Here is a 26,071-nt window from a genome sequence, read left to right on the forward strand (position 1 = left end):
GCGCTGTCATTGTCCACATGCAGATCCTCCTCCTGAACCAGGCGGTGGGGGCGCTGGAGCTGGACTTCCTGCTGCGATCCCCCGTGCAAGCCGGCGTCACCAGTCCAGTGGAGTTCCTCTCCCATCAGGCCTGGGGAGGCATCAAGGTCAGTACCAGCCCCAGGAAAAGGCACATTCTCACCTCCTGGGGTTTGTCTCTGACCCTTGTCCCCCGCGCTCTCTTTTGGAGTTCATCAGGGAGCTGTTTGAACATAGCCCCCCACAGCAGAATTCCTCCTTTCCGGCTGCTGGGATGGCTCTGCAGAGAGCGAGCTGAGCCAGTGCCTGCTGCCGTGAGGACTCCGCCTCCCATGTGAGGGAACAGGAAGATCCTGGGAGCTTCTCTGACTCAGCTGAGCTCCCTTCACCTGTCAGTGTGTCAGGCTGGGTGTGGGCTCCTCTGTGAGGCCCTAGGGCTGGTGTGGGGTGCTGAGAGGCTGGGACAGCACCTCCATGAAGCAGACAGATGCCAGGCTCTGTTCAGGCATCTTCGCCCTAACCTAACCCTAACCCTAACCAACTGAGCCTCAAGGCAGGGGATGGAGCCAGCCTGGGGTCATCGGGGCTGAGTAACTCACAATGATTGAGCACCTTAGAAATGAATCACCTTGTCTTATTCTCATGGTCACTGGGCCATAAGCATTATTTGTTCCCTTTTCACATCTGAGGAAAGTGAGGTCCCACATTGTATAAGTGGTAAATCTAGGACTCAAATTCCAGCCTGAGTGATGGCAAAGCCCAGTTTCTTTCCATGTTGCTCAGCTTGGCTGGGTTGGGAGTCTATAAACATTGAAAAGAGCACAAACTGTACGTTCTCTTCCATGGGCGCCGTGCTGTGATGCTGAGCAGAGAGGTTGGCTGAGTGAACATCCTCTCTCCACCAGGGCAGCTGCCCAGTCCCACCTGAGTGAGCGCCCACGGCGGGCACTGGTGCTGTGTGAGGACTGGCATCTGCACAAGACACACCCCGTGGATGCCCTTCCACGTTTGCTGCATTTTACACATTTTATTGCACGAAGTCTGAAATAATATGATTAGCTCTCTTCCTCTTTGTATATTTCACTAAAGTTTTGAGCCAATGTAGATTCACATGCAGCTATAAGCATAGAGATATTCCTGGTACCCAGTTCCCCCAGTGGTGACATCTTGCATTCCTGTAGCACAGTATCACACCCAGGAAGTCGACATTGATACAGTCTACCCGTGTTTGATTCACCAGTCTGTCATGCACTCATTGTGTGTGAGCATGTGTGTGTCTGTGAAGATTCATGTAACCACCACAGCCAAGACAGAGGTAATGTCACCGCTGCAGGGATCCCTCATGTCGCCCCTTCATAATCACAACAACCTCCTTCCTCCCCCAGTTCCTAATGCCTGGCAACCACTGATCTGTTCTCCATTTGATAATGCTGTCATCTCAAGAATGTTATAGAAATGGAAATATACAGCATGGAATCTTTTCAGGCGAGCTGGTTCCCTCAGCATCGCTCCCTGGAGACCCATCCCAGTCTGATTTACTTTATAACTGAGCCCCACACTGAGTCATTTATATGCCTGCTGTCCCCTCCAAAGGATTCATCTTCAGAAATCCAAGGCTAATCCCACCCAGGCCGCCATTGCCCAAAAGATTCCTCCAACTCCTTTTTTCAGAATCTGTTGCTATTTCTTAAATTATTTTTTAGGGCTGTATCTAAATCAGAGGTCATCAAACATTTTCTGTATGGGGCTTCATAGTAAATATTTCTACTTTGAGGGTCAGACTCTGTCACAACTATTCAACTCTGCCAAAGTCACACACCATACATAAGCAAGTGGAAATGGCTGACTTCCATTATTTTTGTTTCAATCCTCACCTGAGGAAATGCTTTATTGATTTGAGAGAGAGAGAAAGGGAGAGAGAACCATCAATTGGTTGCCTCCCAAATTTATCAGAGTGAGAATCGAACCTGCAGCCTTTTGTGGTATGAGCCAGGGTACAGGATAGCTGAGTATGGATAAAACTTTATTTACAAAAACAGGTGGTGAGCCAGATTGGCCCTGCAAGCTGCATTTTTGCTGACCTCTGATCTAAATAATAAAGGTGTGATTTGGTTTTTATCTACTAACTTTGTCATTCTGGACCCAATCTGGCAAATGAGATGGCGAATAAGGTATTGGGAAAGAACCAAAGGGACACTCCATTCACAACAGCAATAAAATCACAAAGTTACAAAATGCCTAGAATAATTATAATAAATGGAAATGACATGTGTGGAAATCATCAACTCTTCTAGGCTACATAAGATCTGAGTGCATAGACACTCTTGAGTACCACTGTCCAAAAGAAATATAATGTATGCCACATATGTAATTTAAAATTTTCTAGTAGCCATATAGTAAAAATGTAATAAGAAATTGCCCTGGCCAGTCTGGCTCAGTTGGTTAGAGTGTCCCGTGCACAAAGGGATCGCAAGTTCTATTCCCAGTCAGGGTACATACATGGGTTGAGGATTTGATCCCCGGTCTAGGCATGTACAGGAAGCAACTGATCAATATTTCTCTCTCATCAATCTTACTCTCTCTCTCTCACACACACACACACACATGCACACACACACTCTCTCTCTCCTTTCTGCTCTTCCTAGAATCAATGAAAAACATATCCTCAGGTGAGGATTCAAAAAAAGTAAAATAAAAAATGTGATAAGAAATCAATGAAATTAATTTTAATAATATATTTTCTTTAAACCAATAAGGCAAAATGTTATTTTAATATGTAATTATTATAAATATTAATGAACTATTTTAAATTTTTGTACTGAATCTGAATTCTGGTTTGTATTTTTGCCCTTATAGCACTTCTCAATTAGATGTTAAATTTTCATCAGAAATATTTTATTTGAATTTATATTTCAGAAAATTTTAGAGATATAACAGTTAATCCATATACCCAAGTTTTTCCAAACATACTTAAGTTTTCCAATTACTAAAGCAAGTTCCAATTTCTAAACTTAATTGTATTTGATGTTAAAATAATAGTATTTGATGTTAAAATCAAATATTTCATTTCTTCAGTCACACTGGTCACATTTTGTTTGCTTTGCACTCACGTTTGGCCAGTGACTACCTTGTTGAACAATGCTGCCCCAGAGCTTGAGGATAATGGCATAGTCTGATGCCCCATGGAAAATACATTATGGGAAGCAGTTCTGAATAAGAGTATTTGCAGAGTGGGAGCAGTGATGGGGGTGAACTGCCTAACAAACGCCAGAATCAGACATTCCGGATTCAAGTTTGAGTGTGTGCGGCCTCTGACATGATCCTTATTTCTCTGAGACTTTCTTTCCTGATCTTCAAAATGCTCATTATAATACCTACCTCACGGGTCATGTCAGACAAATAGAAGCTGGTTATGATTATGGTATAGTTATGGCTATCATGTTTGTTTCTGAGAATTGCCATAACAAGTATCACAGGCGAGGTGGCTCAAAACGGCAGGAATTTATTATCTCACGGTTCTGGAGGCTAGACGTCAGAATCAGGTTTCAGCAAGCCATGGTCCCTCCTAAAGGCCACAGGGGAGGGTGCTTCCTCCCTCTTCCAGCTTCCGACAGCCCCCGTGTTCCTTGGTTTGTTGCAAGATCACTTCAATCTCTGCCCACATCCTTGCTGTCTCTGCATGGCCATCCCCCCTCTGTGTGTCTCCATCGCTTCTCGTAAAAGAGCCTGTCATATTAGACCCATGGTCAGCAAACTGCTGCTCGCTAGCCACATGCGGCTCTTTGACCCCTTGAGTGTGGCTCTTCCACAAAATACCACGGCCTGGGCGAGTCTATTTTGAAGAAGTGGCGTTAGAAGAAGTTTAAGTTTAAAAAATTTGGCTCTCAAAAGAAGTTTCAATCATTGTACTGTTGATATTTGGCTCTGTTGACTAATGAGTTTGCCGACCACTGTATTAGACTATGGCCCATCCTACCAACCTCATCCCAACTGGATTACACCTGCAGAGACCCTGTTTTAAAGTAAGCTCACTTTTGCAAATTTGGGAGCTTAGTTGTTCAACCTATCTTTTTGGTAGACAGGACTCACCCCATACGATAGTTAATGACCCATCTCTAAGGTGTGTGCCTGCTGTGGTTGGTGTGGGTTGTACCTTATACATTTGTCTATGGCAGGAAAAACTCAGAGCAGTTTGAGGGGCCAAACTGGGCCAAATCCAGTTGCCTTTCACTCCGTTACCCACAAAGCCCTTGACGGCAGAAGTTACAAAGGATAAAGGGCTCATAAGCACTATTGACAACCCTAAAGCTACTGTGCAATTTGGTTCTGCTCCTCTTTTCACAAAACTGATTGTTTGGTTTGCTTTTCTTCGCTCTGCAGTTTTTGTTTTGTTTTGTGGGCTGAGCTCATCTGGCTGCTCAAAAGCTTTGCAGACGCGTGAGGCTTTATCTCTCCTGTCTCCGAGTTCCGTTAGTGGAGCAGTGAGGCAGCCCCAAACTCGAGCGCAGCGTGGGATGCGAGCCAGTGAAAATACAGTGCGGTGTGAGTGCCCATCCCCGAGGCCTCTGATCAATGCTCTTTTGATGTGTTCGGTTGGGTTTTAGCCTAAAGAAACAAACTACCTATAATTGAATAGGACACGCTGAAACAAAATTCTTTAAACATGTTGTCTGACGAGGAAGATGGATTGCCTCGTTCCCCCAGCCACGCTAATAGGCAGGTAATGAATGCAATCTTTGTGATAACATATTGCTTCTATTAGTACAGCTTTGTTAGAATTTCTGAGGTTTAATCAAATGCGGAACTTGAAGGTACTGGGATCGTTCTGCTCTTCATTAGAGAATCTCATCTGCGATGCACGCCCGTGTTAGCCTTTGAAAGGCCCCTCACCGCCGCTCTGGATGCCAGTTGTGCCCAGTTGTATTTTGCTACACAGTCCAAGGTAATAGATTAATTAGTCATTTCCGTTTAACTTATTAGAAACGCCTTTCCCTCATTTGGGAGATTAAACGTTGCAATTGTGTTCAACCCAGAGCTTCAGGGAAGCGTGTTTCAGCCCCAGTCCTGGCAGTGGGAGCCCTGATGGCAGTGTAATGTGCTGGGTATTGTGGTGACGCCGGGGGCGGGGGGGGGGGGGGGGGGGAGGGGCAGAACGAGCATGCAGAGGGTTAATGAGGATGCAGGCTGGGCAGAGGCGCTGGCATGCCGCTGAAGGAGATGAACACAGAGACATAATCACCGCGGCTACAGCTTTCCTCGGCCAGTTAGGAGCCTTCCTGCTGGCCGCCCAGATGTCAAACTTGATTCATTGAGCACTTCCTACATTCCAGACAGCTGCTAAGCCTGAGGCATGCACAGATGACTAAAGAAGTTCTTGCCCGCAGGGAACTCACGGTCTTGTGGGAGGAGCAGCGAATAAACCTGAAATCACAAGGTGATAACTACAGAAGCCCTGGGAAAGCACAGGAAGGGCCCTAGAGTTTTCATAGCGCTTTTATCTATTGATACCTTAGAACAATTACTGGGCCTCATTTTTCAAATAAGAAAATCTAGGCCCACAAAGGTCAGAAGAGGCTCAGGAGAGCGGTCCCTGGGACCAGAACTCCCACGTCCTGGCCCCTCCTCCACCATCTGCAAGCATCAGCTCCACTCCACTCCGCCCCCACCCACCTACCCCCTCACCTTCTTCACCCCCCACTCCCCCAAACCCCGTGAGTGAAGGGGTGTACCCTGCTCTGAGCGGCCAGGGGGAAGTTGAGAAGCCACAGAGCCCATATGGAAGGCACAGAAAGACAGGACAGGTGCTTGGCCACTCGGGAGAAGAGCTGGGCAAGCCCGGGGCCAGTCCTATGTCCTTCTCCAGCTTGGCTTCCCCCTTGTCACCGTCACCGTAAGACTGTCCTACTGCAGTGGCATTCCTCCCTGACCTGCCCCCCACTCCTCCCTCCATATGCGGGCTCCTGTTGATTCTTCCCCGTGGCATGTCCTTTTCTTCTGCCGACCTCCATTTCAGCCCAACAGAATTGGACAAACTTCCTAAGGCCTCCTTCATCTCCTCTTTCTCTTGAGCTTAGGATTGTAAGCTTCTTTGGAAGGCATGTGTATTCTTATGTTCAGCTTTGTATTCCCAAGTGCCTGGCATGTAGTAGGCATTCAATACCAGTAAATATTGAATGAATGAATGAATGAATGAATGCATTCAAATGACAAGAATGTGTAGTTTCCTTAAAGTTCGAGGCACTGTGGTAGGTGCTTTGGACAAAGTGTACTTTCTCCTATCATTGGAGAGACCAAACAAAAGCAGAGCTGAGTGACAGTGGAAAGGCTGCAGGTAACTGTGTCTGAGTGAGGAATGTGTATGTGGGCACTCTGAGGAAACAGGGTCAACGCCCCCCAAAAGCTGGTTCCAATGTCAACAGACGATGCCACACACATACCTAAGGAGGTACGGAAAAGCTTATTATTCACATAAGACCTTCCAGGTGAGCAGGGAGCAGTCTGTAAGTGGTGTGAGAGAGCCAGGAAAGGAGACGACCGTGGGGTTCAATGGAAGTTATGGGGTGCAGCCAGGGGGAGAGCTCCTGAGCATGGGCAGGGCTCGCATGGCACAACGTCCCTCAGCACCAGAGAGGGAGTGCCGAGGCTTACTTACCCGCTTGCCCAGATGTGGGACAGCAGAGGGGAGAGAGGCATGAGGCTTAACGCTGTCACAGTCAAATATCTAAAAATTGACTCAATCTCTTTATTAAACATATCAACTCTGGGCAAAAGACAAGTATCACACGATGTCACACATATGCGGAATCCAATGAACAAAATCAACTGTTTAACAAAACAGATCCAGAGACATAGAAGCGTGGAACAGACTGTTGAATCTCAGAGGGAAGGTGGAGGTGGGTGGGTGAGAGAGAAGAGATCAACCAAAGAGCTTGTATGAATGTATGCATAACCCATGGACACAGACTATAAGATGGGGAGGGCCTGCGGGGGGAGTGGGGCAGGCTAGAAGAGGTCAATGGGGGCTGGGGAGGGGGATGGGACATATGTAATACTTCCAACAATAAAGACTTTTTTAATTTAAAAATAAAAATATATATATTTTTTAAAGATATCAACTCTGTGCTCAAAAAAAAAAAAAGGTTCTAGGTTAGAGAGGACGGAATGAGGGTGGTTGCTGACTCAGGACTGGACTTTGACAATTTATGGAACCAGCACAAGAAAGGATCAAAATTTGGTGGAGAGAACAGGACCTGACGTGGCTTTGTGACCAAGGAATTCAGTTGGGAATGAGTCTGGCATGTTTCAAGGTTGGGGACAGTAGGCTCCCGGGTGAACTGGGTGGACTGGAGGGAAGCACCACATGAAGAGATCTGATTAACAAGTTATGCATTTGAACACAGCCCTTATGAAAGCTGGTGGTTTACGGGAGTTTTAGAGTTGGCATTAATGCAAAGTCAATCCTTAGCAAGGAGTTGCTAGAAGAGTGAATACGGGAACGAAAGGGAGGAGTCAGACACTTAACGTGTCCAGGCTCCTTGACCAGAAAAATATGGCATCCCTCTTGTCCCTTCTCCATGCAAAACCCTGCGGGCAGGTGCTGCTGAGTCTCTGCTCTGTTATTTTCCAAACACCCTCTTTGCTAAACCTTGCATATTATTGGGGCAGTTTGCTAAAGGTGAGCTGATCAAAAACCTTCCTCTTTCTTGAGTTTACCTGAAGGAAGATCCCAGGCTCCAGGAGAGAGTATAAATGAGACAGAATTATGTCTGCAATACCATCTCGCTGCCTAACCCACAACCCAATGCAAGTCTCCACTATGAGAAACTGCATTTCAGAGCATGATTCTCTGAACTTCCCTAGGCTCTTTCAGCCATGGAGGAGTTCTGTAATCTGGACCGGGACATTGAGGGATCTGCCAAGAGCTGGAAGAAGTTCGTGGAATCAGAATGTCCTGAGAAGGAGAAGTTCCCGCAGGAGTGGAAGAGCAAGACGGCCCTGCAGCGCCTCTGCATGATGAGAGTCATGCGGCCGGACCGGATGACCTATGCCATGCGGTAGGGAAGGGGCCGAGGGGAGGCCCAGGACAGGCACAGTCTCAGTGTGGCCAAACTAGCCTGTCTGAGCACAAAAGCCATGTGTAATAGAAGTCTTCATACCAACATCCAAAATCCCATGAGGCCTGCGTTTGCCAGGTCTTTTCCTAATGTCTGGGTAGACAGTTTGAAAAAAAGGTACTTATGAATATCAGCACTGAGAAGGATGCTGGTCACATCTGTGGTGGTAGGAGATGGGTCCAGAGACAGATGGGAGGCCATCCTTAGCAGAACATCCCTCTCATCAAGAAGAGGGAGAGAGATGGGTGTGGCTGTTGTTATGCTGATTAAAGGATGGTTGGAAATTGAGAAGGATCTTCTCTGTTGACTTGTATTTTCTCTGAGAAGCAGGAAGCAAGATCCTTAATTGAGTTTATGGGGAAAAGGAGGTGGCAGGGTGGAGATTGGAGGAGAGGGCAGAATGTTTGAAATATTATCTGTAAAAAAATGAGAGGACAACAAGGGAAACACAGCCAATTTCAAGTAGCATTGAGGGCCCAGCTAGTTAAGACCCTGCATCTTCAGCGGCACCAGTCCTCACCATTAATGATTCTGCATACAACAGCCCAGGGGTAGGTGCAGAGTTACGTTGATCCAGAGCCCCGGTCATTCCAAGTTGGTGTGTTGGAATGAGTTAGGTAGAGGAAGTATGGTTTTGGCAAGAGAGTGATTAGAAGTTACAGGCCGTGCAATCTTATAGAGACAGAAAGCAGATTAGTTATTACTTGCTTGGAGCCGAAGGATAGGAATAGGCATAAAACCTTATAGGCAGAATGAAATTGTTCTAAAACTGGTTTATGGTGAAGATTGTATAATTTAGTGACTTCATTAAAAATTATTGAATAGTACACTTAAAATGGGTAAGTTTTATGATATGTCAATTATACCTCAAAAAAGTTGTTGTAAAAGAAATGAGTTACAGACCATGGACTCTACATTGGACAGGAAAGAAGTAAGAGAATAAGGGGATGATTTCAAAACAAAAGAAAACAAACAAAAAACAACAACACTAGGGATGCCAAGATACTGCATTTCTCATGGCACCAATACAGACAAAAAAAATAAGTGAAGGAAGGACAAATTGCTAAAAGGACTGTAAGGATAGAAAGTTCTGGTAAGAGGGTGGGATGTTTTCATATATAGTTTCAGACATAGAAAAAGTTCCCAAGCAAGAACAAGGCATGCCTGTGGAATTGGGTGGCTGCATGGGGAGAAATGAAGTTTGTTAATAACCTGGAGGATTGTCCACTGGATGTTGATGTCATCCAGGTGATGGAAAGTCCATGAGCCAAGTGTTCAGTGAATGAGTGTGGTGAGCAAAGGAGCAATAGATGACACTGACATGCAGATATGGTAGTGACACATCAGGGAAAATGAACTGCAATGGAGCCAGAGCAGAGAAGTAAATCATTTATAAATAACTAGAGGCCCATTGCATGAAGATTCGTGCAAGAATAGGCCTGTCTTCACTCCTGGCCACCCGGGAGCCTGCAAGTCCTCGATCCCTCTGCCCCTTGCCCTCCTACTCATAACAGGCATCCTGCCCTGTCCTGCCTGGCTGTTATGTGCCTCCATATGCAAATTAACTCACCATCTTTGTTGGGTTAATTTTCACACTCACTCCTGATTGGCTAATGGTATGGTCAATTTGCATATTTCTTTTTTATTAGTGTAGATAGTCCTCTGAGAGCGGGACCCTGATCCTACCTCCCAATCCTGAGTTACATCAGATGTAGGAGAATGAGCCCAGATGAAAGACTATAGGAAAAATAGTGTCCTTGAGGAAGTTAAAGCCAGGAGCTGAACCAGATGGTCAGTAAGTGGTTGCAACTTCAGGGTTTTATTTAGTGTAAAATGGGACACTTAGGAAACGAACACAGTAAGTAGGGTAAGATGAAAAGAAAGTCATCAGGTAATGTTAGAACATGAGGGAATAGAAGACTAGAGAGCCTTAAATGATGGGTGGAGAATCACAGGGATGTGAAGTGTGGAGAATTTAGTGGCTGCAAGCTTTCGAAGGCATTGGTTCTGGCAGTCTTCTGAGGGATGGTAGGGATGTCCGGACACCAGGCTTCACAGAGAAGTCAGTGAAGGCCTGGATGGGTGGGGATACAGAAGGAGCCCTGATCTGGGTGTGCCAGCTGGCAAGTAGCCACACAGAGGTTAAGTGCTGACTTTTCAAGAAGTGCTTGGGGTTGGTCCCAGTTCCTTAACTACGCAGCCCATGACCTGCAGCACATCCTTCCGTTTCTATAGACCTGTTTCTCAGATGAATTTTGTGACTGATAAGCGTTTATGTACTTTTTTTCCTGGAAGGCATTTTGTTGAGGAGACATTAGGAAGCAAATACGTGGTGGGAAGAGCATTAGACTTTGCAACCTCACTTGAAGAATCAGGACCAGCCTCTCCCATATTTTTTATCCTGTCTCCAGGGGTGGACCCACTGAAGGATGTGGAAAATCAAGGTGAGAAAACACCCTCTGGGGCTAAGGATGAGCCAGCACTTTCACGCTATGTATCTGTCAGGTTCTCTATCCCAGATTGAGGGCTCATTATGCCATACCCAGTATTTGCTAAACATACAGAGATCAGGGTCCTTGCTGAACCCATGCCAGGGATCATTGCTCTGGGCTTTATGAAGTAGAATCCATAGAATCCAGGCTCATGAGGAGATTTTGTCCCTTTATTGTAGCTCGAGCCATCATTCTGAAATATAGGTTCTATCCCTTCATCCCTCAGAATGAAGCTCAGACTCCTTACTGGGCTTACAAGAAACTCAGCCCTCCAGTTCCTCCCTACTTCTCCAATTTACTTTACATCATTAATGTCCTATTGCTGCTAAAACAAATTACCATTAACTTAGAGGCTTAATATAATGGTTCTGGAGGTTGAACGGATAAATGGGTTTCCTCTTTTCCTCATAAGGACCATTATGACTCTATTGGGCCTACTCATAATCCAGGAATATCTCCCCACCTCCAAGTCTTTAACTTAATCACACCTTCAGGGTCCCTTTGCCATGTAAAGTAACATATATACAGATTCTGGGGGTTAAGACCTGGACACCTTTAGGAGTTCATTATTCTGCCTACATTTTCCTGCCCTCCTCTTTATATACTCTATACAGTAGCCATTTAATATCCCGAACATTCTGTCTCCTCTCCAGCATCCCCTTCACTAGGCTAGCTTCTACTCATCCTTTACACACCAATTTCAATGTCACCACCTCCAAGAAGCCTTACTTGACTACCAAGGTGCTAGGCTCTCCTCTCCTGTGCTCCTTGGGTGCTCCTAGAGCACCCTGCTTTTTGTGAGTCACATTGTAATTGTCTAGTGACAATTGTGTCTTCCTAGGAGAATGACAGCTCCTTGGGACTAAGTGTCATCACCAGAATATCCCCAGCCCATGTGATGGGCACTCAGTAAATACATATATTAAATGAAGAATCCCTAGCCAGTTTAGCTCAGTGGATAGAGCATCGGCCTATAGACTGGGCTCTATGAGGTAGAGCCCAGTCTGTAGGTTCAATTCCAATCAAGGGCATATGCCCGAGTTTTGGGCTTGACCCCGAGTAGGCAGGGGTCAAGGAGGCAGCCAATCAATGATTCTCTCTCAACATTGTTTCTATCTCTCCCTCTCCCTTCCTCTCAGAAATCAATAAAAATAAAAATAAATAAATAAATAAATGACCAATTAAGACTATGAAACTAGCAAAACTACAACAATTTGCTAAGTGAGATAAAGACCTGACAAGTTTTCATAGATCCAGGTCTTCATAGGGAAGAATCCAGACCATGTGATGCAGCTCCATGAGCTGTCAGTTGCTCACTGTGTAATAAAAGGAGCCACGGCATCTGCCTGGTGTTCGAGGTAGTTGAGATGAAGCTAACTTGGCCCAAAATGACAGATAAAATCTGTGTGAGGAAAAGAATAATCTTGTTCACTAATCTAATATATATTTTTATAATATCCTAGAAGTTTTAGGTAAAATTTTTAAATATTTTTAAATTTTAATAATAAAGAATTTAAAATGAAAAGCAATAGTTCCCTGTTCCAGTGCTTCCCATGCCCCATTACCCATCCCAGACACTACACTTCTGCCCGTTTCTGAATTTAGTCCTCCTGATAGTTACTTCTCTATTCCCTTCTAATCTTTCATCACTATTCTAGAATTCATCAATGTTCACTATCTATTTCCTAATATGAAAAATAAAACTTTAGCTCTCGTTACTGCCCACTAAGACAATCCTCTTTATCCCAAATTTTTAATAGCTTTACTGAGATATAATTCCCATGCTATACAATTCACCCATTTAAAGTATACAATTGAAAGTTTAATGTTTTCACTAGGCTGTGCTACCATCACCATAATCTAATTTTAGAAAATGTTGGTCTTCCCCATAAGTAACTCTGTCTCTATTAACAATCATTTCCTAACCCATTGCACCCCCTTCATGACCCAGTCATCACCAGTTTACTTTCTGTCTCTAAAACTTGGCCTATTCTGGACATTTCCTACAAATGGAGTCAGGTATCGATGTGGTCTTTCATTGTGGCTTCCTCCACGTGGCGTAATGTGTGCAGGTTCCATCCGTATAGTGGCATGAATCAGAATGCCATTTCTTTCTATGGCTGTTGTCACAGCTGTTATTCCTGTCTCTCACCCTTTCATAGCGTAGTCCTTCTGGTCCCTGGAAGTTTTATTCTTTTCCTACTGACAAATCTAGTTTTCTTGTTTTTTATTCAATAATTTCATTTTGGGAAGCTTTCAGATACCCGGTTTAAGAGCAATTTCTTACTGCTCTTTGCCCTTTGACCTCTAGCTACCCCATCACGTGGTCTGAAGCTTTCCGTCCTTTCAGGCCCGCTGACCCCTCCCTAATCCATGTTTGGTTACCTGCCTCTGAATACATTATTTGAACCCTGCCCTTGGTTTAATCTTAACTCACATTTCCTTACCAGAGGCCATTTTGCTTTTCATCTGCTAGAGATTGCTTAGCCACCTGTGCACCTGCCCTCCCCCCCCCCCCCCTCTTTCTCTTTCTCCTCCCCTGCCTTTTTGATGGGGTTTGGTATATTTTCTAATGCACCCATTTAGAACAGATACTCGGGTGCTACCCATGCTTTCCATCTTGGATCTAATGCCTGAGGGGCTTCTATTCTCCAGTTTGGAATCCACGTGACTGACTCAGGCGCTTTGCCCTATGGCCCCTGCCCCAGCTTATTAACTGAACTTACTGTCTCTCTGCCCGGACAGAGTCTGTGTGTCCGCACATCACTGTTGTGCCCCAGCTAGACCCTTAGTAAAGATTGGCATCCTTCTGTATCGTTGAGTATGTGATTTCTCTTTACCTTCCTCTGTCCTTTTGTTTCATCCTGGCAGTTCTTCAGATTGGGCAGGAATTTAGAATCCACAGAAACAAAAGTCTGCATATGATTGTGGGTTTCTCTGAGCCCCTGAAGCTCATCCATTGACACTAACTAGGAATCTGTGCTTTTCTAGCATTTCTGTGCCTCTTGGTCTCCTCCAGGATTTTCGGGCCTCAACCGTTTCTAAGGAAGAGGAAGAGGAGGAGGAGGAAATGTTATCCACTTTTCATGGCCTTTGTTTAACATGAAACCTATCATCCTCCACTCCCGCTGCTTTCCTTCTGGTCTTCTCAGAATAAGCCTTTAGCAGTGCTTTTTCTCTCTCTTCTCATTACCTTCTTCCTAAATGAGACACACTTCCTTGTCTGCACAATAATTTTTGCTTTTGCTTCATGTAGAAGCAATCACCCATTGTTTCTAATCACCAGTAATACGTTTTCCTAGGGTTATAGTGAGAATAAAAATGAAATCTCAGATGTGGAAAGGCTTTGAAATGTTAAAAGCACAGGAGAAAAATACCCTAGACATGGAGGCATGGAACAGCCTGACATATGTTGGAGGGGGCTGGGGGAGACAGGAAGAAATTAACCAAAGAACTCATATGCATATATGCATACCAATGGACACAGACAATAGGTGCGTAAAGGAGTGGGGTGGGGCAGGGGCTGGGAGGAGGTTAGTAAAGGAGAGTAAAATAAAATAAAATAAAATAATTTAAAAGCACAGTAGCATGCCCAGACGGCATGGCTCAGTGGCTGAGCATCGACCTATGAACTAGGAGATCACAGTTCAATTCCCAGTTAGGGCACATGCCTTGGAGGTGGTGTGTGTGTGTGTGTGTGTGTGTGTGTGTGTGTGTTCAGGAGGCAGTCGATCAATGATTTTCTCTCATCATTGATGTTTCTCTCTTTCTCTCCCTCTGCCTTCCCCTCTGAAAATCAATAAAAATATATTTAAAAATAAGTAAAAAGCCTAGTAGCTTTGTACAGCATTAAAATGATTGTGGTAGTTTGTCTGTTCTTTGAGGCAGCTCAGTTTGCTTCTTCTTTTTGCCTTTATTTGTCATCCTTTCGAAGCATAGCTGCATCTTGGCCCTCCGGATAGAGGACTCCCCTTTCTGCCCTTGTACAGGCATCTCCTCTGGCCTTTCTTTCACTGACTCCAGCACTACCTTGCTTGGTCTCCATCCTCCTCTGTCCAGTTACCTGGCTTTGGCAAAATAAATTTTGTTATTCCCCTCTTGTGATCAGAAAGAAGTTGTATCTACTGACTTGGCCTTGCACTGTCTCCTTTCCTTCTTCTCAATGTCTGTCAGAACTATGAGTTCACTTAAATTATTGTAGGCCTGCTACAAGGAGCGTTCAAAGGAATATCTTTTGTTAGTGTCTTTGCATGCAGATTATCAACACTTTGCTTAAAGTCTCATTTTTGTTGTGTCTGACCTCATTCTCATTTCTTTAAGAGTTCATTTAGAGCTGATTAGCTTGAGGTAAGTACAAATTTTTTTTTCTTTTTAATATATTTTTGTTGATTTCAGAGAGAAAGAGAGAAAAAGATAGAAATATCAGTGGTGAGTGAGAATCGTTGATTGGCTGCCTCTTGCACAGCCCACACTGGAGCCTGCATGTGCCCGGTCTCGGAATCAAACTGTGACTTCCCAGTTCAGAGGTCAATGCTCAACCACTGAGCTATATCAACCAAGCACTAGAACAGTTTTTGGAGTGGTTTCAAGATTGATGGAGTGTTGCTTTTTGTCAAGAGGGACTCATTTCTTTATGTGCCAGGGAGCAGGAGATTGAACAGACATAAAGATTAAGAAAAGAAGAAGAGATGAGATTTAGAGAATGATGAGTGATAAGCAGAGGGAGGGTTCATCTCCCATGGAGATGGGGATGTGCAGGGATAGACACATAACAGGGATGTGCAGAAATGCAGATAAAATAGCAATAAGTTGAAGGAATTTCTACTGACTAGCATATGTTTCCTCAAGGAAGCAGCAAGTAAAGCAAACTGCTGGGCACAAGAAGAGAGGAGTTCATTAAGAATTTTAAATAAAGAAGGAAATGAGCAAAATGTAACTGACTTCTGGAGATGTGGAAAGATTACCAGACATTGAGGTGGAGAATCATAAACTTGTGATAGCACCAATTCACCAAATGTATTTTTTTCCTCTTATATGTAGATTTGTCCAGGGTTGAGATTTTTACAAAAACTGGGTGATTCAGTTAAGGATTTTGTAAAATCACAGTTCAAATTAAGGATTACTGGTCCAGAGTAAAATAAGAGGGAGGTAAAAGTAAAGATTAGAAAAAAATAGAGAAACCAATGGATTGGATATCCTACTGAAATAAAATAATAGGTGAGGAAAGAATAAGAGAGTGAACAATCTGGAGGAAGTGAAAATCATGAGTAGATGTGAAAGAATAATGTTTCAGATGGGACAGTTCTCAGTGATAGTAAGATCTCGGTGAGGCATTGGGTGTGGGTAGCAGAAATGGTACAGAGTTAAGTTGTTTGAAGATGAGGAAGAATGAGGCTGGATGTCAGCTGGGTGGCATAGTGACCTTAAAGTTTACCAGGATAATGGTGAAGTGTGGAAGATTTTTTAAACAAATTCCAAAGCCCTTAATAAATGTGAATCACACTGGGAAGTTGCTAGAAGGCAGAGAACACAAAAGTTAGTAGATAATACATTGCATGTGCATATTTATAAGGGAAAGGTGTGTGGGGGGAGGGAGGATTATGAGAGTGAGGAAGAAATATCCTGTAAGTGGCAGGAGAAAGCTAGCATGTTGGGGGACTGGGTGAAAAAGTAAAGGGATTAAGAAGTACAGATTGATAGTTACTCAATAGTCATCGGGTGTAAAGTATAGCTTAGGAAATCTATACTAATAAAAGGTTAATGTGCTAATTAGACCAGATGTTTTCTGGATGACCTTCCGGACGTCCTTCCTGACAAAGCCTGCCTTGGGTGAAGCCACCCACGGTCCCAGGCACCTGTGGCCAACCCAGGTCCCAGGTGCCTGTGGCGGACCAGAGGGAGGGAAGCCTGGGTCCTGGGTGCAAGGGCTGATGCAGAGGTGGTTAGGGCGATCAGGCCAGCAGGGGAGCAGTTAGGGGCAATCAGGCAGGCAGGTAGAGGTGGTTAGGGGTGATCAGGCAGGTGGGCAGGCAAGTGGTTAGGAGCCAGCAGTCCAGGATTGTGAGAGGGATGTCCGAGGGGTCCCATATTGGAGAGGATGCAAGCCTGGCTGAGGGAACACCTCCCTCCCCCCCAGGCACAAATTTCATACACTGGGCCTCTAGTATAGTTAATAATATTGTAATAAATATGTATGGTGCCAGATGGGTCCTGGAAAAACCGGGGGGAATACCTTTTAGAGTATAGATTGTCTAATAAAACAAATTTAAAGGGAGAGAAACGTTAAAGGCATTGAAGGTAGGGGCATGGAAGCCATAGCATAAAACAATATGAACCCCCCAGGGAACATACCTGGCTATAGGGTATTTCAGGAGCCTCAGAGCTGCAGACGGAAGGTCTCTGCAAGGCTGCCTTGGCACATTTAGCTGAATGTTCAGGCCAAATCCCTTCAAATTCCCCCCTCGTCATCACCAAGATCCAACTCTTTCTCTTCAGCCAAGTGTCATGCCTGCAGCTTAGAGTAATGCGAACTGACCCCGGCTGGCCTCAGGGTCTGTACTTTCCAGAATAATCTTTTTTAAGCCCCTCTTTGCCCATATCCTCCCCTTTCTAATAAAGAAAAGAAATGGGCTCTTTTGTAAGTGGAAATGTCAGCAAGGCTATCTCGTAATCCAGGCACCTTTCATCCTGGTATTTTCTCTGAACAGGTTGTTTGTATCCCTGGTTCTAAAAGCTGACATCAAATCCATTGCCAGCAGGACTTACAGTCTGAAAGGGTATTTCCTGGGTTTACCAGAGCTGAATCTATAACTATTTCTCACCACAAAAATCCTCACCCTGCTCTGCCTCACCAGCTGGAGGAGAGGCTACACATTGTTTAGTAATAAAAGAAATGTCCCATATTGACAGTTTTCTTTACATTTTCTAGCACAAGTATATGTTGCATAATCAATTTTTGTTCCTATAAACAAAAAAACAAATTAAGTGCAGATTTTATTTTTATTTTTTTTAATTTCCTGCCTTTCTTCTTGGGTAATTTACCTTCTTGAAAAATTGCTTAATGATTTACTCATGGTATTATACATTTTTATGATCCTTTTGCTTAAAATATATTATGTAATTTCTCTAAACTTTATAGTATCAGGCTAATAGCTGAGGCCCCAGTAAAACTGGCCCATCCTATTAGGGCATTTCTTTACATCGTTTTTCTTGGGCTGGAGAACAAGGCCTGAGCGTGGCCTTGCCTCCATGACGTGGTTGTGATGTTTATGTTGATGTGGCTGTTCCCTTATTCCATTGGTTCTCAACCTTTCTAATGCCATGACCCTTTAATACAGTTCCTCATGTTGTGGTGACCCCAACCATAAAATTATTTTTGTTGCTACTTCATCACTGTAATTTTGCTACTGTTATGAATTGTAATGTAAATATCTGTGTTTTCCAATGGTCTTAGGCGACCCTGCTAGTGGTTCTCAACCTATGGGTCGCGGCCCTCAGTTTGAGAATCGCTGCTTTAGAGCCTAAGAACGCATTTGGCTGATGTGTTTCCTTCCATCTGGGAACAGAAAGCTGGAAGGCGGAGCCCTCCATGAAGGAGAGGGTCAGCCTCTGAGGCTCAGGGCGTGGGTCCAGGCCCACCTGAGTGGGGGGTGATGTGGAGGCATGGCTCCTGGGGAACATGGCACAGCACAGATCCTCAGACACAGAGATGGTGATGAATGCTCCACACCCCTCCTAGGTAAAAAACTCGGATACACCTCCAACAATCGGAACTTCCACAACGTATCTTTGGGACAAGGACAGGAGGTGGTGGCTGAGGCCGCACTGGATCTCGCTGCGAAGAAAGGTCACTGGGTCATTTTGCAGGTATGTGGCCCCCTAATCAGGGTCCTTCTTGACCCCGACCTGTCTGGACCTCACATCACAGTCTCTGGGCATCTCTTTCTTCTCGTCACCCGCCTTTCCTTCCACACCCGTGCCCCCTTCACTCACTTCCTGATCATCTCTCCACTACTTCTCTCTCGTGTGTGTTCTTCCTCATCCCATGCCCAGTCATTCTCTGGTAAAACTGTGTTTCCACCCGCTGTCGCCACTGTTGGTTGCCATTTCTCTGCTCTCAAAGGAAGCTGGTCCCCACCTCCATGCTCGGGGAGTTGGCACTCAGTTGAAGGCTGTGCAGGGATTTCTGTGGCTGCTGAGCTCCCTGGCATTCCATGGAACTTCCTTGATGTCTTTTTCTGTCATGCTGTATGTTTTATTGTATGTTCTTTGTTACACAAATGACCAGAACATTAGAACTTAGCCTCCTCACTGAGAGTTCACTTAAGGTTTGGAAACCTGGACCCACTACTGGGAATTCCACTGAACGCTGACAAGAAATAAGACCGCCCTCCCCTCTCACGGCCTGGCCTCTTCCTCCTTTCTTAGGCAGCTCATATGGATGCTGGGGCTGGGGCCACGCCAGGATTTCGCTTCTCTTTTCCTCCTGTAACAACCAACAGCCGCCTCTACCCTGTTTCCCCGAAAATAAGACAGTGTCTTATATTAATTTTTGCTCCAAAAGATGTGCTAGGTCTTATTTTCAGGGAATGTCTTATTTTTCCATGAAGAAGAATATAGTACACATTTATTGTTAAATGAAAATAAAGGAAATTTATTACCTGTATACGGTACGGTAGTACGGTAGTTGTCAACACAGACCAGACAAACTGTGAATCCTACAGTATCAAGAATTTACTCATTTATTCAATGACAATCACGTCATCATCTTCTGGAACATCATCATAACAATCCAATTCCTGAATTTCCTGGTGAATTTCTTGTGATTCCATTTCTTTCAGAATCAGTGGAGCAAATCTCTCATGTTTAGCCTGGGGGGTGGTGGTGGTTATTTTTAGGGGATGCCTTATATTTCACTCAGAAGGAAACCTGTAAGTAGGTCTTATTTTTGGAGGATGTCTTATTTTCGGGGAAACACAGTATTAGCACGCCCCTGGCTATGTTGCGATGATTCAATGTATGGGTATGTCCTTCCCTAGATTTCTTAAGGGAAAGATGTCTCTTATTTACCTTTTAGCCCCCAGCACGTTATGTGAACATAGTAGACACTCAACAAAAGCACTCACTGAAGGAATCAATGAAAGAAAAGTATGAAAAGGCCAGGCACTCTCATCCTGCCTTGGCTTCACTTGCCAAGAACGTCCTGTCTCCTCACCATCCACTGCCCTGCAGCCTGCTGCTGGGTCTTCATTCTCAGGATCCTGTTATTTATCCAGAGCCCAGCAACTGCAGGGCCAGCCATTGCCTGGGACTCTTTCTCTAGAAACAGCAGGCTTCCCGGGGGGGGAGATGCCAGCAGCGGCTCCCTCCCACGTGGGCCAGCGTGGGGTTGGGAAAGGGTGATCTCCCAGCCTCGCAGGTTCATCTGCCCAAAAGACACCCTCCCGGGCCCTGGTGCCCTGGGAACCCAGCCCTCAGCCAACAAACAGAGAGTTTCCTCCCCAGAACCCACTGGCTGCCCGGGCCCCACATCTTGTGCTGATGTGCTTTCCGGGAGCTGAGGTTAAACTCCACAGTCAGGGCTCCTGAAGAAGGAACACTCCCTGGTCACTGGCTCTTCCTGGCTGACAGAACCCTTGCTCTCTGGGCAGCCGCTAATGTTCCCACTCCAACAGAGAGGTTATAAATGAAATTTTAATTGAACATGTTTTCAGGTCACCAACCTTTCTAATCTAATACCTTTGGTTATCTGCAGCAACTCTGAGAAGTACGTGAAATAAATATTATGGTTAGTTTTTTTTGTTTGTTTTTTTTTTTTGAAGAGGCAGCAAAAGACCAGATTGCTGTGGCCCAAGTACTGAGCTCAGTGCCGCCTGTCCACTGCAGCCATGTGAGCAGGCTTCCAAAGTATTTGCCGAGGAGCTTGGATTAGCCATCATAGTGAAACCTACTGCGACGAAGCAAAGTCGCTGTCTTTACAAAGTGAAAGGTGCTGCATTCTGCAGGCAGGGCTAAGAAATAAATGTAGATTTAAAGGAGACAGAAAGGAATCACAGTGGGAGGAGGTGAGGCGCACAAAGACATACCGCAGAGCTCGGGCTGGGAGTGGGGAGTTCTGTGAGCAGCAGTGACAGGTAGGAAGGTGAGTTTGGCAACAATTAGCAGAGTGGTTTGGAGAGAGGGAGAAGGAGTCAGGAAAGCTAGCTAAGAGGAGTTTAAATCATTGCTTTTCACATTTTATCAGACCTACAGGTGGCTGGAGGATCTTATTAGAATGTACTGGTGCAGTAAGTCTGGGTGGGACCTCAGCGTCTGCATGTCTAACTAGCCCCCTCAGCAATGCCCACATTGCTGGTCCGAGGCCCTCACTGCAGAGCAGGGGTGGGGAACCATTTTTCTGCCAAGGGCCATGTGGGTATTTATAACATCATTCTCAGGCCATACAGAATTATCACCTTAAGAATCAGGCTGCTGTCGAAGCCGGTTTGGCTCAATGGTAGAGCGTCAGTCTGTGGACTGAAAGGTCCCAGGTTCGATTCTGGTCAAGGGCATGTACATTGGTTGTGGGCACATCCCCAGGAAGGGGTTTGCAAGAGGCAGCTGGTCGATGTTTCTCTCTCATCGACGTTTCTAGCTCTCTATCTCTCTCCCTTCTGCTCTGTAAAAAAAAAAAAGAATCAGGCTGCTATATTTGGTTAGGCATTTAATGAACTCACCCCTAAGGCCTTGGCAGAGCCAGACCAAGTGATTTTGTGAGCCTTCTTCAGCCCACGGGCAGACACTGCCCACCCCTGCTTTAGGGCATCACGAGTTCAGTGATCCGGGAGTCAGAGAGCAGGCATCCGGACTTGTAACTTAGTCATGTGTTAGACTCTGGAAAGGTGGCCCTGACCAGCAGCTTCAGCATCACCTGGGCACTTGTCAGAGATGCAAATCCTTGGGCCCCCGCACTAGACCTGCTGAATGGGAAACTTAGGGTCGGGGTTGGGGTGAGGTTACAGGGGGGAGAAGTGTCCAAGAATCTTTGTTTCAACAATCCCCCCAGGGGGTTCTGATGGTGACTCCAGTTTGAGAACATTGTGCTAGAGAGACAGGATATCGAGGGCAAGGGTTCAATTGCAGGATGCCATGCTGAGCTCAGTACTTGGACCACAGCAATCTGGTCTTTTGCTGCCTCTTCCAAAAAAAATAAAATAAAAAATGAACTAACAAGAATTGGGAATGCCAATGCAGGTGATGTATTTGAAACTAAGGTCAGGCCCCCCCTCTCTAGCTGCCTTCCTATAACTGTTTACTGCTAACGGAACTAAGCAAATACCTATGTTCGGGGGTCCATCCTTCCCACCAGAACATCCACCTGGTTGCCAAGTGGCTCAGCACGCTGGAGAAGAAGCTGGAGGAGCTCAGTGCCAGCAGCCACCCGGAGTTCAGGGTCTTCATCAGTGCAGAGCCTGCGCCCGCCCCTGAGGGCCACATCATCCCCCAGGGCATTCTGGAGAACTCCATCAAAATCACCAACGAGCCTCCCACCGGCATGCATGCCAACCTGCACAAGGCCCTGGACAACTTCTCTCAGGTGTGGCCCTGGGAGGGAGGGGAGACGCACACCCACCGCACAAAGAGCCTACTCAACTGGGTGGGGGAAGAGCATGCAGCCGGGGGTGGGGTCGGGGACCGGCCGGGCTATGGAGCAATGCCCAATGTGGGCAAAACATGCTCCCTTTGAGATGGACCTCCACCCCGTGCCTACACAGTAAAACCTAGCTCTCAACTCCCAGGTACACCTGGGCAGATCAAGCTTGGGGTCTTCCTTTGGCAAGAGGTTTGGGGGAACTTTTGCAGGTACACCTGTTAGCTAAATAGTCCAAGACAGAAAAGGGCGGGTTGCTGTAAACCTAACTGATGTGATATTCAGGTCACACCCTTGTTGCTAAGCTTGATTGGCAGGTTCAGATGAGGACAGTTGACCTCTGCCTGCATCTTGAGTATCGAGGCTTCAAGTAACCCTTATCAGGCAGTGGGATCTAGACTTGGGCTGTAATCACGTGTTAGACTCCTAAGGTGTGGCCTACAGAACAGCAGCATCAACTTGTTATCAATGCACATTCTCAGGCCCCGGCCTAGGCCTATGGCTTCATAAACTCTGGGTGGGGCCCAGGAATCTGTGTTCTCACAAGCTCTCTGGGGATTCTATTGCGCAACTCTGAGAACACCGTGTTACCATGGGATTAAGAATATCTAGGCAAAGTTTCAAATGCAGGCTGCTATGGCACTGGAATTTGCGTTACTGGGAATTCTAAGACTCGTGTTCTGGAGTGTTTATTAAAAGTCGAGGCCGGCCCCATGGGTGGCTCACTCCATATAAAAAGTAGCCCTTTCAGAGTCTAATGCTTAGTTCCACTGCCTCCCCCTCTGGTCTGTCTTCCACATCTCTGTCCTTCCGTCTGTCCCTCCCTCCCTCTCTCCTCTCTTTGGGAGCCACATCTTTTCTTTTCTGCCCGCTGTGGGCTCTGCAGCCAGGACCCCTGGGTGCTCTTGTTGCTGCAGCCAGCGGCCCGTGGCCCCTGCTGGGGGGGGGGGGGGGCGGTGAGGATGGGGGCTGTGATTCCCACCCTCCCACCATGCAGCAGCTCCCCCGGCAGTGAGCCAGGGGTCCCTCAGCCACACAGGCAGCAATCACACCGACAGAGGCTCCCTGACAGGTAAGAACAGCATGGCAGGGAGGGAAGAAATAAGAGATGATGCCATAGGCACCCCCACTCATATCCCACACCCCACACCCCAGCACAGAGCAACGTAAATATGACAGGACGCTCCCATGACCACTACCCTGTTTTCCATGAGCGATGCTTTAGAACTTAATTAGCAAGTCCATATGTACAAACACGCACCGTAAACCACACCTGCCTGTAACCTGCTTGCCAACCTTAACTCAGACTCTAAACGAAAGCCCAGCCCTCAGCAGGGACCCTCAAACCCTGAGCCCAGGCCTAGCCACAACGCAATCTGTAGTCCCGACTGTGTGGGGCTCAGACCCTAACCAGGGCATGCGGGAGCTTTACCTGGAGCAAGGCAGGGTCCACGGGCCCACACCCCGCCCTGCAGAGCAGCACCTGGGAGCTAAGGGGAAGCGCCCCTTTTCTTTCAGGACACCCTGGAGACCTGCTCCCGGGACACGGAGTTCAAGAGCATCCTCTTTGCTCTCTGCTACTTCCACGCGGTGGTGGCGGAAAGATGCAAGTTTGGGCCTCAGGGATGGAATCGCTCCTACCCCTTCAACACTGGGGACCTCACCATCTCTGTGCACGTGCTCTACAACTTCCTGGAGGCCAATGCCAAGGTACAGGGTCCGGCCAGCTGCGGGGAGGGAACCCCACGCACCCTGAGGGGAGTGAGGGAGTGCGAGCTTAGCCATGGGGCCGCCCCCAGGACCAGCGTGAGGCTGAGAAACCAAACCTGGGCTCACGCCTGGTGTCAGTCAGTCCCGTGAGTGTCTGTCCCAGGGCAGACACCCATGGCTCACAGCTTTGCAGGGAATTGTAGGTGAGCAAATTCCCAAATCAATTATCCAGAGGCGCAGAATTCTCTGTCTCACCAAAGTTGAAGAAGAAGCCAGACTCTTGTTATACCTTGTCTCCTTCATTTTCTGTCTGATGTTCCTATTTCAAAGAAAACGTGCACCCACAACCCATGCTCTTGCATATAAGGGCATGTTCACACCAGCAAGGCCTTTCTGGTTCAGAGACCAGATGGAGCATCCCCAAGGCCGCCTCCTTCCTGGTGGAAAGGAATGGGGCCCAGATGCCCTGAGCCAGCCTCTGCCTTCAGCTCCAGAACCGGGAGGCCCACCCCCCACAACTCCATCTGCAGTTGTTGCGCTTGGACAAGACTTCCCCCAGAAAGGGGTGGGGACAGGCTTCTTCCTTAACTTCAATAGCAGTGAACTCGCCTGCTACAGTTCATCCACTTTGGCCTTTCAAAGGAGACAGTTAATTAATATGCTAATTAATGGCAGGAAATCAGAAAAGTACCCTGGTCCTTATTTTCTCCCATTTGACATTGCCTCTTGAGTGACTGTGAGAGAGGGAAGGTATATATATGAGGGGGTTGGCACATTATCTCTGCTCACCCGCCGGTGTAATTTTTCAAGCATTTTATGAACTACCAGACGTACCTGACTCTGCTGGGCACCCGGGTTCCCCGGGTGAGTCAAACACTGCTCCTAATCTCAAGGCGCATCCTGCCTGTGGCTCCTGCTCTGCCCACCTGTGGCCAGCCCCATGCCTGTAGGGAGACCATCCTCTCTTCCCCTTGTCTCTCAGGTCCCCTATGATGACTTGCGTTACCTCTTCGGAGAGATCATGTATGGAGGCCATATCACCGACGACTGGGACAGGAGACTCTGCAGGACGTATCTGGAGGAATTCATTAAACCAGAAATGCTTGAAGGAGAGCTCACTCTGGCCCCAGGGTTCCCACTCCCAGGCAACATGGACTACAACGGTTACCACGAGGTGAGGCTAGCTCTCTCCCCACGACACAGCAATGCCGCACACACGGCGGGACCTGGGTCTTCCTTCGGGGCTGGCCTGAATGGCTGAGGGATGCTCACAGCGCCGGGGAGGAATGGCTTCGCGAGCCCAGCTTATGCCAAGTGTGGTGGTCAGCCCCACGCTGGCCCCATTCACGTTGAGAGCTGTGAGATTTCCGGCCTCAAATCCTTGATACAGTTGAGCCTTTAGAGATCTTTCTATTCTTTTTTTTTTTATATATATATTTTATTGATTTTTTTACAGAGAGGAAGAGAGAGGGATAGAGAATTAGAAATGCCGATGAGAGAGAAACATCGACCAGCTGCCTCTTGCACACCCCCTACTGGGGATGTGCCCGCAACCCTGGTACATGCCCTTGACCAGAATCGAACCTGGGACCTTTCAGTCCGCAGGCTGACGCTCTACCACTGAGCCAAACCGGTTTCGGCTTCTATTCTTGATATCTGGTTCAATGATTGTAGTTGTTGCTCTTTTCTACAAATAACATCGGGGACATGCATTTGATTGTTTTTATTCAGGATATTGGCAAAGCCATTAGGAGCAAAATTCAGGTAAGAACTTAGCTAACTCTTGCTAAGGTTTATAGTAGTGAGTCCAGATCTCTTCAAAGGGACATGATCTTTGAGGAGATCACTCACCCCTCCTACTCTTGGTTGGTTGCTAGGAACACAGGCCCACATGCCCACATACATGGACCAGGAAAAACATTCAGACGACGCTTTTTCATACTATTACTTTGGGTTTTTATTTTACTATTACTGCAGCTATTTTTAAGGTGCACATATTTTCCTATTTAGCCTGCCACAGAAAATATATGAAAAGATGATACTTTTAAAAAACTACTTTTATTGCTTGACTTTTGAAGGTGCTTAAAAGAACTTTGAATACCAAACTT

At 46.4% G+C, this 26,071-nt stretch overlaps 1 protein-coding gene across 1 annotated transcript in view; it reads left to right on the forward strand.

Moving 5' to 3' along the window:
- The window catches only part of DNAH9 (dynein axonemal heavy chain 9), a gene marked incomplete at its 5' end in the record, with an annotated part of 292,809 nt that overhangs the window by 245,273 nt on the left and 21,465 nt on the right, over positions 1 to 26,071 (forward strand). Inside the window, 7 exons of the mRNA XM_084863896.1 lie at positions 24 to 146; positions 7,879 to 8,072; positions 10,428 to 10,576; positions 18,363 to 18,490; positions 21,972 to 22,199; positions 23,772 to 23,963; positions 24,946 to 25,137. Coding sequence (XP_084720022.1) covers positions 24 to 146; positions 7,879 to 8,072; positions 10,428 to 10,576; positions 18,363 to 18,490; positions 21,972 to 22,199; positions 23,772 to 23,963; positions 24,946 to 25,137 — 1,206 coding nt within the window. The remainder of the gene's footprint in view (positions 1 to 23; positions 147 to 7,878; positions 8,073 to 10,427; positions 10,577 to 18,362; positions 18,491 to 21,971; positions 22,200 to 23,771; positions 23,964 to 24,945; positions 25,138 to 26,071) is intronic.

Source organism: Pipistrellus hanaki, assembly GCF_964339955.1.
Source record: "Pipistrellus hanaki genome assembly, chromosome: 16".
Taxonomy (NCBI): Eukaryota; Metazoa; Chordata; class Mammalia; order Chiroptera; family Vespertilionidae; genus Pipistrellus; species Pipistrellus hanaki.